The sequence below is a fragment of the Sycon ciliatum genome, chromosome 11, assembly GCF_964019385.1.
Source record: "Sycon ciliatum chromosome 11, ocSycCili1.1, whole genome shotgun sequence".
NCBI classification, from domain to species: domain Eukaryota; kingdom Metazoa; phylum Porifera; class Calcarea; order Leucosolenida; family Sycettidae; genus Sycon; species Sycon ciliatum.
In genome coordinates this window covers 7,535,375-7,547,658 of record NC_088653.1, presented here as the reverse complement: position 1 = coordinate 7,547,658, position 12,284 = coordinate 7,535,375, and the positions used below count along the sequence as shown (strand labels likewise).

The 12,284-nt window shown below is 47.5% G+C and overlaps 1 protein-coding gene across 1 annotated transcript in view; it reads left to right on the top strand.

Annotated features, from left to right (window-relative positions):
• LOC135827044 (uncharacterized) overlaps positions 1-12,011 on the top strand; it is a 63,054-nt gene extending 51,043 nt beyond the window's left edge. Inside the window, exons 13-15 of the mRNA XM_065339566.1 lie at positions 2,485-2,561; positions 4,785-5,108; positions 10,357-12,011. Coding sequence (XP_065195638.1) covers positions 2,485-2,561; positions 4,785-5,104 — 397 coding nt within the window. The 3' untranslated portion in view covers positions 5,105-5,108; positions 10,357-12,011. The remainder of the gene's footprint in view (positions 1-2,484; positions 2,562-4,784; positions 5,109-10,356) is intronic.
• Positions 12,012-12,284: the final 273 nt, after the last annotated feature.

Genomic DNA, 12,284 nt, shown 5'->3' with positions numbered 1-12,284 from the left:
AGCATTTGTTAACAATGTACACGCTCACTGGTGTCAGCACTGGTCTTGAACTCAGAACCTTGGGATTGGCAGGAAAGCCCACAACCACTCGACCAAAGTGCTGGTCAGTAGGCAGTAGCAATAATTTCCCTACACTGTTTGTTTTAATAATAACATGTTTTGCAAATATCACTTCAGCATAATTATTGTGGTGAGTGCATGAACGGGTGTACAGCCTAAATCCTAGTGTGAGGTAAAGTGTGTGAAGAGAACTGCGGACAGTAGTGTAGGCAGTAGTGTAGGCAGTAGTGTAGGCAGTACTGTAGGCAGTAGTGTAGGCAGTAGTGTAGGCAGTAGTGTAGGCAGTTGTGTAGGCAGTAGTGTAGGCAGTAGTGCAGGCAGTAGTGTAGGCAGTAATGTAGGCAGTAGTGTAGGCAGCAGTGTAGGCAGTAGTGCAGGCAGTAGTGTAGGCAGTAGTGTAGGCAGTTGTGTAGGCAGTAGTGTAGGCAGTAGTGTAGGCAGTAGTGTAGGCAGAAGTGTAGGCAGTAGTGTAGGCAGTAGTGCAGGCAGTAGTGCAGGCAGTAGTGTAGGCAGTAGTGTAGGCAGTAGTGTAGGCAGTAGTGTAGGCAGTAGTGTAGACAGTAGTGTAGGCAGTAGTGTAGGCAGTAGTGCAGGCAGTAGTGTAGGCAGTAGTGTAGGCAGTAGTGTAGGCAGTAGTGCAGGCAGTAGTGTAGGCAGTAGTGCAGGCAGTAGTGTAGGCAGTAGTGTAGGCAGTAGTGTAGGCAGTAGTGTAGGCAGTAGTGTAGGCAGTAGTGTAGGCAGTAGTGTAGGCAGTAGTGTAGGCAGTAGTGTAGGCAGTAGTGTAGGCAGTAGTGTAGGCAGTAGTGCAGGCAGTAGTGCAGGCAGTAGTGTAGGCAGTAGTGTAGGCAGTAGTGTAGGCAGTAGTGTAGGCAGTAGTGCAGGCAGTAGTGTAGGCAGTAGTGTAGGCAGTAGTGTAGGCAGTAGTGTAGGCAGTAGTGTAGGCAGTGGTGTAGGCAGTAGTGTAGGCAGTAGTGTAGGCAGTAGTGTAGGCAGTAGTGTAGGCAGTAGTGTAGGCAGTAGTGCAGGCAGTAGTGTAGGCAGTAGTGTAGGCAGTAGTGTAGGCAGTAGTGTAGGCAGTAGTGCAGGCAGTAGTGTAGGCAGTAGTGTAGGCAGTAGTGCTGGCAGTAGTGTAGGCAGTAGTGTAGGCAATAGTGTAGGCAATAGTGTAGGCAGTAGTGTAGGCAGTAGTGCAGGCAGTAGTGTAGGCAGTAGTGTAGGTGGCAATCATAATAATAATAATACAGGTCGCATGTCTCCCAGATAATGGGTTCCACGCATCTGTCAACTGTTTCACCATGAAATAGATTGCAGCAGGAAGAATAGCAGACGAAAAAACCCATATACAGGTTCTAGCACATGACAAGTACATGCCATTTTTTACACCAATGTACATTTGTCAATTAAGTCCAGCCATAGCTTTTTGTCCCGTGCAGTGTTGAGGCAATCCTCGAGCGTGTGTCCGAGAGGGGAGATGTCGGATTTCACCACTAGTCGGTAGTGCGGGCAAATGTAGGCAGTATTGCGGGCAGAAGTGTAGGCAGTAGTGCGGGCAGGACTGAGGATTGCGGGCAAGACTGGGGAGTGCGGGCAGGACTGAGGAGTGCAGGTAGAACTGATCAGCGTTGGAGGGATTGTGGGAAGGAGTGCCGGAAGGTGTGATCAGGCATGCGAGCCGAGAAGTGCGGGGAGGAGTATGGGCAAGAGTGCGAGCATAATTGTGTTCAGGAATGTTGGCAGGAGTGTGGGCAGTAGTTCGGTCAGGACTGCACGCAGAAAAGTGTGGGCAGGGGAGCGTGGGCAAAAAATGTGAGGTCAAGAGCGTGGGCAGGCGTTTGGGCGGTGGCAAGCGTGTGGGCAGGAATGCGCTCAGGAGTGCGGCCAGGAATGTCGGCAACTATATGTGTGCGCATGTATCGATTTTTATGTCATCAACTGGTGAGTATATTGCATGTTTGTTCATTTAAAATGTGTGTGTACAGTAAAACCTGGTTTAAGTGACCTCTCGTTTTAACCACTACCTGATCTTAACCACCGTTTTTCCATGCACAGACAGTTCTACACAGAGATTGTGGGACCTGGTTCTAAAGACCACCTGGTTTTAATGACCGCTTTTCCTTGCACCGTGTCATGGTCGCATAAACCAGGTTTTACTGTATGTGTATGTGTGTGTGTGTTTGTGTATATGTGTGTTTGTGTGTGTGTGTGTGTTTGTGTGTGTGTGTGTGTGTGTGTTTGTGTGTGTGTGTGTGTTTGTGTGTGTGTGTGTATGTGTGTGTGTGTATATGTGTGTTTGTGTGTGTGTGTGTTTGTGTGTGTGTGTGTGTGTATGTGTGTATGTGTATGTTTGTGTGTATGTGTATGTGTGTATATGTGTGTTTGTGTGTGTGTGTGTGTGTGTGTGTGTGTGTGTGTGTGTGTCTTCAGCCATGCCATGCGGTCAACAGACGAACGCATTGCAAACCTGCATGAGGAGGATGTAGCGGAGCTCTCTGCACAAACAGGTGCGTGATTCCTTTTAACATAGGACTTCTCCCTTTATTCTGCTCTCATCTATCTGCGCTCAACTGCCCTTCAATGTGTGTGCTGTTACTATTGTTGTCTTAGTCTGTCTGTATGCTATATACATAAGCAAAAATACATACCTTCTTGCTCTTTATACACTGGCTTATACTTCGAAGTACTTGATTCCATATTCACCCTCATGCAATTGGCCATCTACATAAGTGGTGGAAATTGCTACATATTCACCGCTTATATTCACCACTTTTCGATACGTACTGTGAAGAGAGCAGTACTCAGTGCTGAGCTTAACTTCAGTCAGTACACCAGAGCTGGCCAGTGTCGTAGAAAGGTTCTACGCTAACTTCCGTAAACAGGACTTTTCTGAGTACAAACGAAATTCCTTGCTTGCCACTGGGCGCTGAATCCGCATATGACCAGGTGCTGACAAGTTACTAGTATCAGCCAACAGTGAGCATCTTCACAGACGGAGCGTTCAAACAAGCAAACAAGGTTTTGGACGCTCAATATGTCGATGGATTTCGGATCAAGCGGCAAACAAGGAATTTCATTTGTACTCAGGAATATTTTGTTCATGGACGTTGGCGTAGAACTTTTCTAGGGCATACAAAAGCTCCGGAGCGATGCCTGAAAAGAAAATAAGGGAGGGCAGAATCGCTTGGATCGTGTCTGTGAAACTACTCCTGAATTGGCGTTATGCTCATGGATTCGTCAAATCTTCGCATCGAAACGTACGACGACTGGCTCTCGTAAAGCACAAACGTGTTCTCCAAGGTGATTGGCTCGAGCGTGTTCTCCAAGGTGATTGGCTCGAGCGTGTTCTCCAAGGTGATTGGCTCGAGCGTGTTCTCCAAGGTGATTGGCTCGAGCATGTTCTCCAAGGTGATTGGCTCGAGCGTGTTCTCCAAGGTGATTGGCTCGAGCGTGTTCTCCAAGGTGATTGGCTCGAGCATGTTCTCCAAGGTGATTGGCTCGAGCGTGTTCTCCAAGGTGATTGGCTCGAGCGTGTTCTCCAAGGAGATTGGCTCGAGCGTATTCTCCAAGGTCGTCGCCTCTCGTGCCACATGCACCAGTACGTGTACACGATCTGTCCTAAAAAAACTTGAACAAGATTCTGTCAAGAACACGTCGCTCTCCGATTCATGCAAGAATATGCCAGTCGGTAGTGAAGTAACAACGACTTACGTTAGTTCTGCGTACATGTGCATGTATGACCAACGTGACTCGTTTGTTGGGCTGTAGGGATGATAGGGTGATAGGGATGATAGGGTGAATATGGAGAGGTATAAGTATATTAAAACAAACGGCGAGGAGACAATAATTTTATTACCCCAATCAATAAGACAAGCTGAATCGACATTAATGTACACTTTATTCATACAATGCGAAAATGTGAAGACAATAAAACGATGAAAATATGAAGAAATTGTGTAGAGAAAACAAGGATACAAACAAGTTTTCGTGCAACACTCCTCAGGAATCGTCGTTGCACTAAAGGACACTGAAACAAAATGGAGCTATCATAGATAATCTAAGTTAGAGAAATAACACTAAGAACAACAGCAGAGAAATTTACAAGTGTGAATTTTAACAATGAAAGCGAGAGCAAAACTGTATCATCTTGTCTTGAAATGTGCTTGAGAAAAGAAAAGCATTGCAAGCACCGTGAATGCAAATTCCGAGCCAGGTACCTAGGTGTAGAAGTATTGAAGCAATCTCGTTATTGTCAGGTATCTAGGTGTAGAAGTATTGCAGCAATCTCGTTATTGTCAGCTATAAAAACTGTGGCTTCATTCATAGCAAAGTTAATCAGAGTGTTGTGGCAGCATGCATTATGAGGCGAATGCACAACTTAAAAACTTGATGGCGATAAGGACGCGTTCAACCGATAAAAAATGTCAAGAATAGTATTAGTAAGGCGGACGTTACGAAACAAAAAGAAGAGAATAATATGATGAATCTAAATGCAAAATTTCCTAATCATTTTTCATGACACACTCATCAGGGAAATCTATTATGTCCTCGTCGCTTATTTAATAAAATTGACGGGCTGGAAGAGTTTCTAAGGGTGTTTGATAATTTCTCATTACAGGCACTTTGTCTGGAGAACGTTTATACTGCCTTTGCTGCTTTGGCAGAAACAGCACCTGATCAGATTGTACATTGGCCTCAACAATATGGTCACGTTCTTTTCTGCTTTTCAGAGACGTTCTTGAAGAACCCATTCAAACATGCCATCTTCATTAATGATATCCACATCTGGCTGCAATCACTAGATGCTGCCAGCCTACGTGGCAAAGCGCAGAAGTACGGATTCTTTACGGATCTTGCTCGGATCGACAGGCTCGCGCTCACTGAGAGAAACCATGGTAACGAACCCCACAACCGTGAGCTGCTGGCTATCATCATGGCACAGGAACGTGATGGCTACATCAACCTGTGCAAGATGGTCAAGGAATTCGGACTGTACACAACGCGTCTTGAGCAGATGAACAGTTTGCTGACGGAGAGTGATCAAGTCTAACCAGGTCAGTGATCAGCACACTCCTATCTGATTACATCACCACTGCGGGTTGCCATGACAACTGCTTGAAAATTGTTTGGCTGCTTGAAGGCCCTCCCATACCCTGCAGCGCAGTGATAGCTTCCGCTTGATTGATGTAACACCTGTGTGTAGATCTACTGCACCTAATTTCCTAATTCCTAAGGGCTTGAACTAGTCTTTTCGGCTGGTTTCCTGAAAGTCCTTTGCACGAGAGTTTCCCTCAGGACTTGGTGGTTATTTTGATTAGCTCCTTTGCACAGTCCTCTGTGAGCTTCAAAGTGTGTCCTCCGGATTGGTCTCATATTCTGGAGATGTCTACTTGAGGTGTAGTTTCTTCGTCAGCGTTTTGCTGGTGATAACTTTTCACTGGGCGCTGTACTGTGCGAGCACTGAAATTCAAGCTCGCGAAGCACTTTTCCAGCTTCTCTAAAACTCCTTGTGTTCAACCATTCTCGCCACCAGACAGCTGGAAGTAAGCAGAAACTGTATTTTCCTTCGCTCTGAAATGCGAACATCCCAACCTATTTTACGGACTGGAACAGAGGTTGCAGCGTTTTCTAGCGCGGACGGAAGTGTTTGTTGGCGCCAGCTCCAGTGAAAAAGACTCAAACGAACCGATCGCAACTTCTGTGATGGTTTGTGCTGCCATGTCGTCGGAAGCACTGCTCAATGGTTATGTTAGGATGGTGAATCGGTGGTTCCATGCCATACAGCACTGGCAGAACACCAAAATATCAACATATTATCAAGTGCAAAGAAAAGCGCAAAATTTAACTAGACGGACCAAGTATACACTGAAGTGTGTTTAGTGTATGTGTATGCGTGCGCGCGTGAGTGTGCTCTTGCGTGCGTGGTGTGTGTATGTGTGTGCATGTGTGTGTGTATGTGTATGTGTGTGTGTGTGACGGAATCGGTGCTATACCGACTGGCTATGTAGTGGCCAGAGCCGCGACTGCTCGCACTACACAGCGTTTAAGGTGGCTAGATCCAGGGCGCGTGCTTCCATATCCTCGGCTAGGGTAGACTGGATAAAGGCAAAGGCACAGGCGGCCACAGAGTCGAGATTCAATGGAGCGGTCGTATGGAAGTGCATCCATGACCTCCAGTCTTGTACCCGGGGCCTCGCCCCTGTGCGCACTTCCGCCGTGCTGGATGAGAACGGTAACATCTGTAGTTCACCAGAGGAGCAGAGCCACCGGTGGGGAAGACACTTTGACGGTGTTCTCAACGTGGCAAGTGCATGGAATCGCAATGCCCTGGACGACATCCCACAGCGACAGGAGGCTGATCATCTTGCTGAGGCGCCGACTCTCCGTGAAGTCAGCCGCGCTATCTCCCGCCTACAGAACGGCAAGTCCGCTGGAGCCTCTGGCATCCTCCCTGAGATGCTGAAGAGGGGTGGCCCTGACCTCACCGCCAAGCTTGTGGAGCTGTTTGGCGATGTGTGGCGTGCTGGGGTGGTCCCGCAGGAGTGGGTGGACGCCACGTTGGTCCCCATCCCAAAGAAAGGGGATTTATCTCGCTGTGATAATTGGCGGGGTATCTCACTGCTGGATGTTGTGGGCAAGGTTCTGGCGAGCGTCATCCAGACTCGTCTCCAGTCCGTGGCTGCAGATTTTCTCCCAGAGTCTCAGTGTGGCTTCAGGCGTGGCCGATCTTGTACAGATATGGTTTTCAGTGTTCGGCAGTTCCTCGAGAAGACCATTGAGCACGACTGCAAAGGCTTCTTTGTATTTATAGACCTCAAGAAAGCCTATGATTCCGTGCCTCGGGATTGCCTGTGGGAAGTCTTATCCCGAGCGGGTATCCCTGCTCCCATGCTTGCCGTGATCCGTTCCTTTCACACTGACATGTCGGCGGTGGTTCGGGTAGAGAACACGACAACTGACCCTATCCGCGTCACGAATGGTCTCCGTCAGGGGTGCACCATGGCACCTGTGCTGTTTAACATCTTCATGTGGGCGGTGGTGACTGTGTGGCAGCGACGAGTCCGAGATGTACCCGGTGTTGGTTTTGAGTTCCGGCATTGTGATGGTGACAATAACCTTTACCGCAAGCCTACCAGGACGGATCCGGTTGCCATTGCCACTGAGTCACAGTTTGCAGACGACTCAGCACTTTTCGCGACGACTCGTGCAGGGGCGGAGACGGCACTTGCAGTGTTTGACACGACCGCAGCTGAGTTTGGGCTTAAAGTTAGCGCTACCAAGACACAGTTCTTGGTTGCAGGTAGGGATGTTTCGCCTGGGGACTGCGCTCCAATCGAGCTAGCTGGCACGGTCATCGAGTGTGTTTCGGAGTTCCGGTATCTGGGATCTCTCATTCATCGCGGTGGCCGGTCGACACAGGACATCACTGCTCGGATTGCGCATGCCTCTCGTGCTTGTGGCGCCTTGCAAGGAACCATCTTCAGCAATCCTGACCTTGATTTGCATATCAAGAGGTGTGTGTTTAATGCATGTGTGCTGTCGCTCCTCCTCTATGGGTCAGAGTGTTGGACACCATTGCAACACGATCTCAGACGTTTGTCAGTCTTTCATATGCGGTGCATCCGTTCCATCCTGGGTGTGTCCCGCAGAGATTGCTGGAATAATCACACGACCAACGCCCAACTGTTGGAGATGTGGGGTGACTCTGATACCATCTGCGTGAAGGTCGCACAGCATCGCCTAGAGTGGCTGGGCCATGTTGCTCGAATGGACAGTAGCCGGATGCCGAGACAGATCCTGTTTGGCTCACTTCTCACACGTCGCCCAGCACATGGCCCTCGCAAGCGCTGGAAGGATTGCGTTGTCTCCGACTTAAGAGTTCGTGGCCTCACCAAGGAATGGTACCCTATCGCCTGTGAGTCCCGTGCTGACTGGCGGACTATGTACGCCGAGCCTGTGGAGAATGTGCCTCAGCCTGACCCAGTGATAACTGCGGATTGCAATCGGTCATTCTCGCACCCTGGAGATCGTGCTCGCCACAAATGTGTGGTTGAGCGGGCAAAGCTGATTGCTGAGCAGCGAGGGGCTTGCCACTGTGGAGATTGTGGGCGTTGGTTTCGCAGCAAGGGTGGTCTAGCTGTTCACTGCTGTTCCGCACCTCAGCCTCAGCCTCCCGAGCCCCGGCAAGTCTATGTGCAGGATGCCTGCTGTGCTGCACACTGTGCTGTGTGTGCCTGCTGCTTTCGGTCTGTGCAAGGCCGCGGTCGTCACCGGTGCTCGAGGACTGGCCCGCGCCCGACTGCCCAGCAGCGTAATTCGTTCAGCCATGTATGCGTGTGTTCTCGCCGGTTCCGTTTGCCCCACCATCTCCGGCGTCATCAGGCTGCGTGCTCCATCTTCCTCTCTGATGCCCCTCCGGGGCCCACGTGACCCCTGTGGCAGTGGCTCTACAGGACAGGACAGGACAGGTGTGTGTGTGTGTGTGTGTGTGTGTGTGTGTGTGTGTGTGCGTGTGCATGTGTGTGCGTGTGTGTGCACATGTGTGCAAGTGTGTTTTGTTGTTATTGTCTTCGTCGTTGGTGTTGATGATGGTGATGGTGTCATTGCCACCATCACCAACCGTGTACTGAAGTACACCGCATATTCGGGAGCAGTGTGGCCATTTCTGGCTGCTGTGAACGAGAGAGCTTGGAAGCTCAGGGCCCTACGCTATGCTTTTTGCCTTGATGACCTAGACAAATGAAGACATAACGTGGGATTGGAACCCGCACTATCGCCCTGCATGCATCCCCCGATACACTTCGCATACGTGCTAATTCTTCCAAGTTGCTTCACGTTATGATGTTGCATTTGAAAGCCCTATTTGAATATGCATTGTGCATGTGGCCAGCCGTCTTTGATGGTACGGTACGGTACAGGTACGGGACAGGTACGGGACAGGGTAATACGACACCGTCTACCGCCTTGATGACCTAGGCAAAAAAGCATAGGGATGTTATAAATTCATACTCATTCCTCAAAGTTGCTTCACGTTATGATCTCGCGTTTGAAATCCCTTTTTGAATATGTCGGCCAGCTGTATGTGGCCAGCTGTGTTTGATGTTACGGTACGGTACGGGATAGATACGGGATAGCGCCAGGCGTGACACAAACAAACAAACAAACAAACAAATATCAAATTAAAGCTGTGTGGACCCTGGCTAGCGCCAGACGCTACTGAAGTAACGTCTTCTGCATAGCTACGGGAATAATTATAGTAGTGTGTGTGTGTGTGTGTGTGTGTGTGTGTGTGTGTGTGTGTGTGTGTGTGTGTGTGCGTGTGTGTGTGTGTGTGTGTGTGTGCGTGTAAGCATTTGGAAGTTGGACTGGTTTCGGCTCCACAATCCAGTGTGTCCTTACTATAATATCTTTCGTGGCTGAGGTTGTTGGTATGTCTGTTGGCTCTGGGTTCCCAGTACTCAGTAGCCGAGGCTGGTTGGTAAATGGAAATTGGAGTTATCTAATAACTCCAATTTCACTTGAAGGTACCAGCGCATCTAGTGTCTGCTTCCATCAAAGCAGCGTGCTGTATATACTGGTTACCCCAGGAAGTGTAGGGTGTGCATAGGTAAATGTCTTTGCCGTTTTATGCCGATGTACTCTGTGTGGTGTAGACCAGGTGTGCATTGATGGTTGATTCACATGGCTTCGCCAGTTTTGTGGATTAGACAGTTATCTGGCGCAAGTCTTGATCTGTCTCATTCAGATCTTGTTCGCTATCGTTGCTATAATAGAAAATCTGTGGGTCGTGCTTCTCTTGCGACGGGCGTATACATGATACACGGGACATGGTGTGTGTGTGTGTGTGTGTGTGTGTACATGTATTTGTGTACACGTGTGTATAAATTATTATTATTATTATTATTAGACACAATCTCATAGCATGTGACAAGCATAGCTAATGCAGGGAGAGAATCCCCTGAGACAAGGGCGTGTACATGTATTTGTGTACACGTGTGTATGTGTGTGTGTGTGTGTGTGTGTGTGTGTGTGTGTGTGTGTACATGTATTTGTGTACACGTGTGTATGTGTGTGTGTGTGTGTGTGTGTGTGTGTGTGTGTGTACATGTATTTGTGTGTGTGTGTGTGTATAAATGATGTGTACATCATGTATTTGTGTACACGTGTGTGTGTATAAATGATGTGTACATCATGTATTTGTGTACGTGTGTGTGTATAAATGATGTGTACATCATGTATTTGTGTACGTGTGTGTGTATAAATGATGTGTACATCATGTATGTGTTTGTTTGTCACATACAGGTTACAGGTGTCTACACTCTCCAACCAGGTTATCGTTGTCATGGTCACTGAGGCCAGAGTCGGAGCAGTGGCTGATGTTTTACATTATCAATTAGTAGTCATGCTGGCTAGAAATTGGCCATTGTGGCAATTTGTTGTTTACTCTTTCACTTGGATATTGTCCTGCATGTTTGTAAACCAATCTTTCTCTTGTTTACCTCAGTATTACAGAGAACTGTGGACTTTGCGTTTGTGTTCACTGACACTTTCACTCATCTTTTTCAAGTCTTTTTTATGAATGTATGTGTTTGTGAGCGTATGTGTATGTTGAATGTATGTGTGTGTGTGTGTGTGTTTGTATGTGCATGTGCACTTATAGCCGCCTACAAAATTTGCCTAGCTATTTTTGTAGCACAATGTGCTTGTGCGTAATGCCATTTCACTTGCTCTTCTTCGTCATCAATGATGTCCACGTGTGTCTTTGCCCTGAAGTTCCCGTTCGGCTTGCTTTTAGTACTACAACGGAACAGAACACACTGTCATGATTGTTTGCATGTTGCACAGTCGGACTCGTTTTTATCCATCATTTCTGATCACAACGTGGCTTGTGCATTGCACTGCAGCTTCACTTGCTAGTCTCCATCATTGCCTCGTGGAAATATGCATGTGTGCGTGTGTGCATTGCGATGTCACTTGTTTTTTTACTTTTATTTTCACATGACACAATTACATGTATAATGTTTATGAACTACAGCACTGCAGTGTCGCTTGTTATTTTTCTCATCACTAAAGCACAGAATTTGTTTGTGTGACCCACAGTTTCCCTCTTTTTTACCCATCATTCCAGACCCCAGTGAGCTTTTGTCATTGTTATTTCCTTGCCAGCCTACATCACTACCGACCTGCAATATGATTGCATGGGTGTGTGTGCAGTGATGTTTTCATTTGTTTTCTGTGACAGTTACACAACATGATGTGTTTGTGTACACTGCTGTTTCGCTTGTATCATTTTTCTTATCACTACAGCAGAGAATACGTGTGTGGGTGGGTGTGTGGACTGATCATGCACTTCATTACTTTTATCCATGATGTGAGATCACAGAGTGGTCTTTGTGCAGCTCATCACTGTTTTCATTGCTATTTTCGTTGCTTTTTCACTGCCAGCTGTTTTCGTTGCTTTTTCACTGCCAGCTGTTTACGTTGCTTTTTCACTGCCAGCTGTTTTAGTTGCTTTTTCACTGCCAGCTGTTTTCGTTGCTATTTTTGTTGCTTTTCGCCTCTAGTATTCTACATGGTTGGAGTCGGCAATGTATTTTCATGCTCTGCTGTTTTCTGACTTTGTTTTCTGTATCAGCAAGGAACACACTTTGTCGGAACTGCACTTTACTTTGCATGCCTTCTTTTTTAATTACAGCACAGAATGTGTGTGTGTGTGTGTGTGTCTGCACTGATGTTGCACTTGTTTTCCTTATCATTGCACAACATGATGCGTTTACACTTTACCAAGGTTTACACCATGTACCACTGCTGCAATTGCCTTGCCGGATCATTACGTCATTACGTCATGACGTCATTACGTCATTACGGTACACAACTTGTTAGTGTACTGTGCACTCCACTTTCGCTATTTTCATCATCATTATTCGGAAGTCTTGTTTTTGTTGTCCATACGGAGACCCGACCTTCACAGTGTGCCTGTGTGCTGTCTGCTGCTCAATGTGTTGTGTTGGATGCAATGTATGAGTGCGGTGAAGCATGTTACTGAGCTGTTTTCACCTGTGTGTGCACTGATGGTGACTATAGTACAGCTAATCCTTATGTAAATCCGTTTTTCCATCGCTCTCAAATACAGCAGAGATATGCTGAAGGCTGACATTTGATAATGACAAAATTGGTCAGTGGAGAAACGGCGTGGGGACAGAGAGATGGCTGACTATGTACTTCATGAT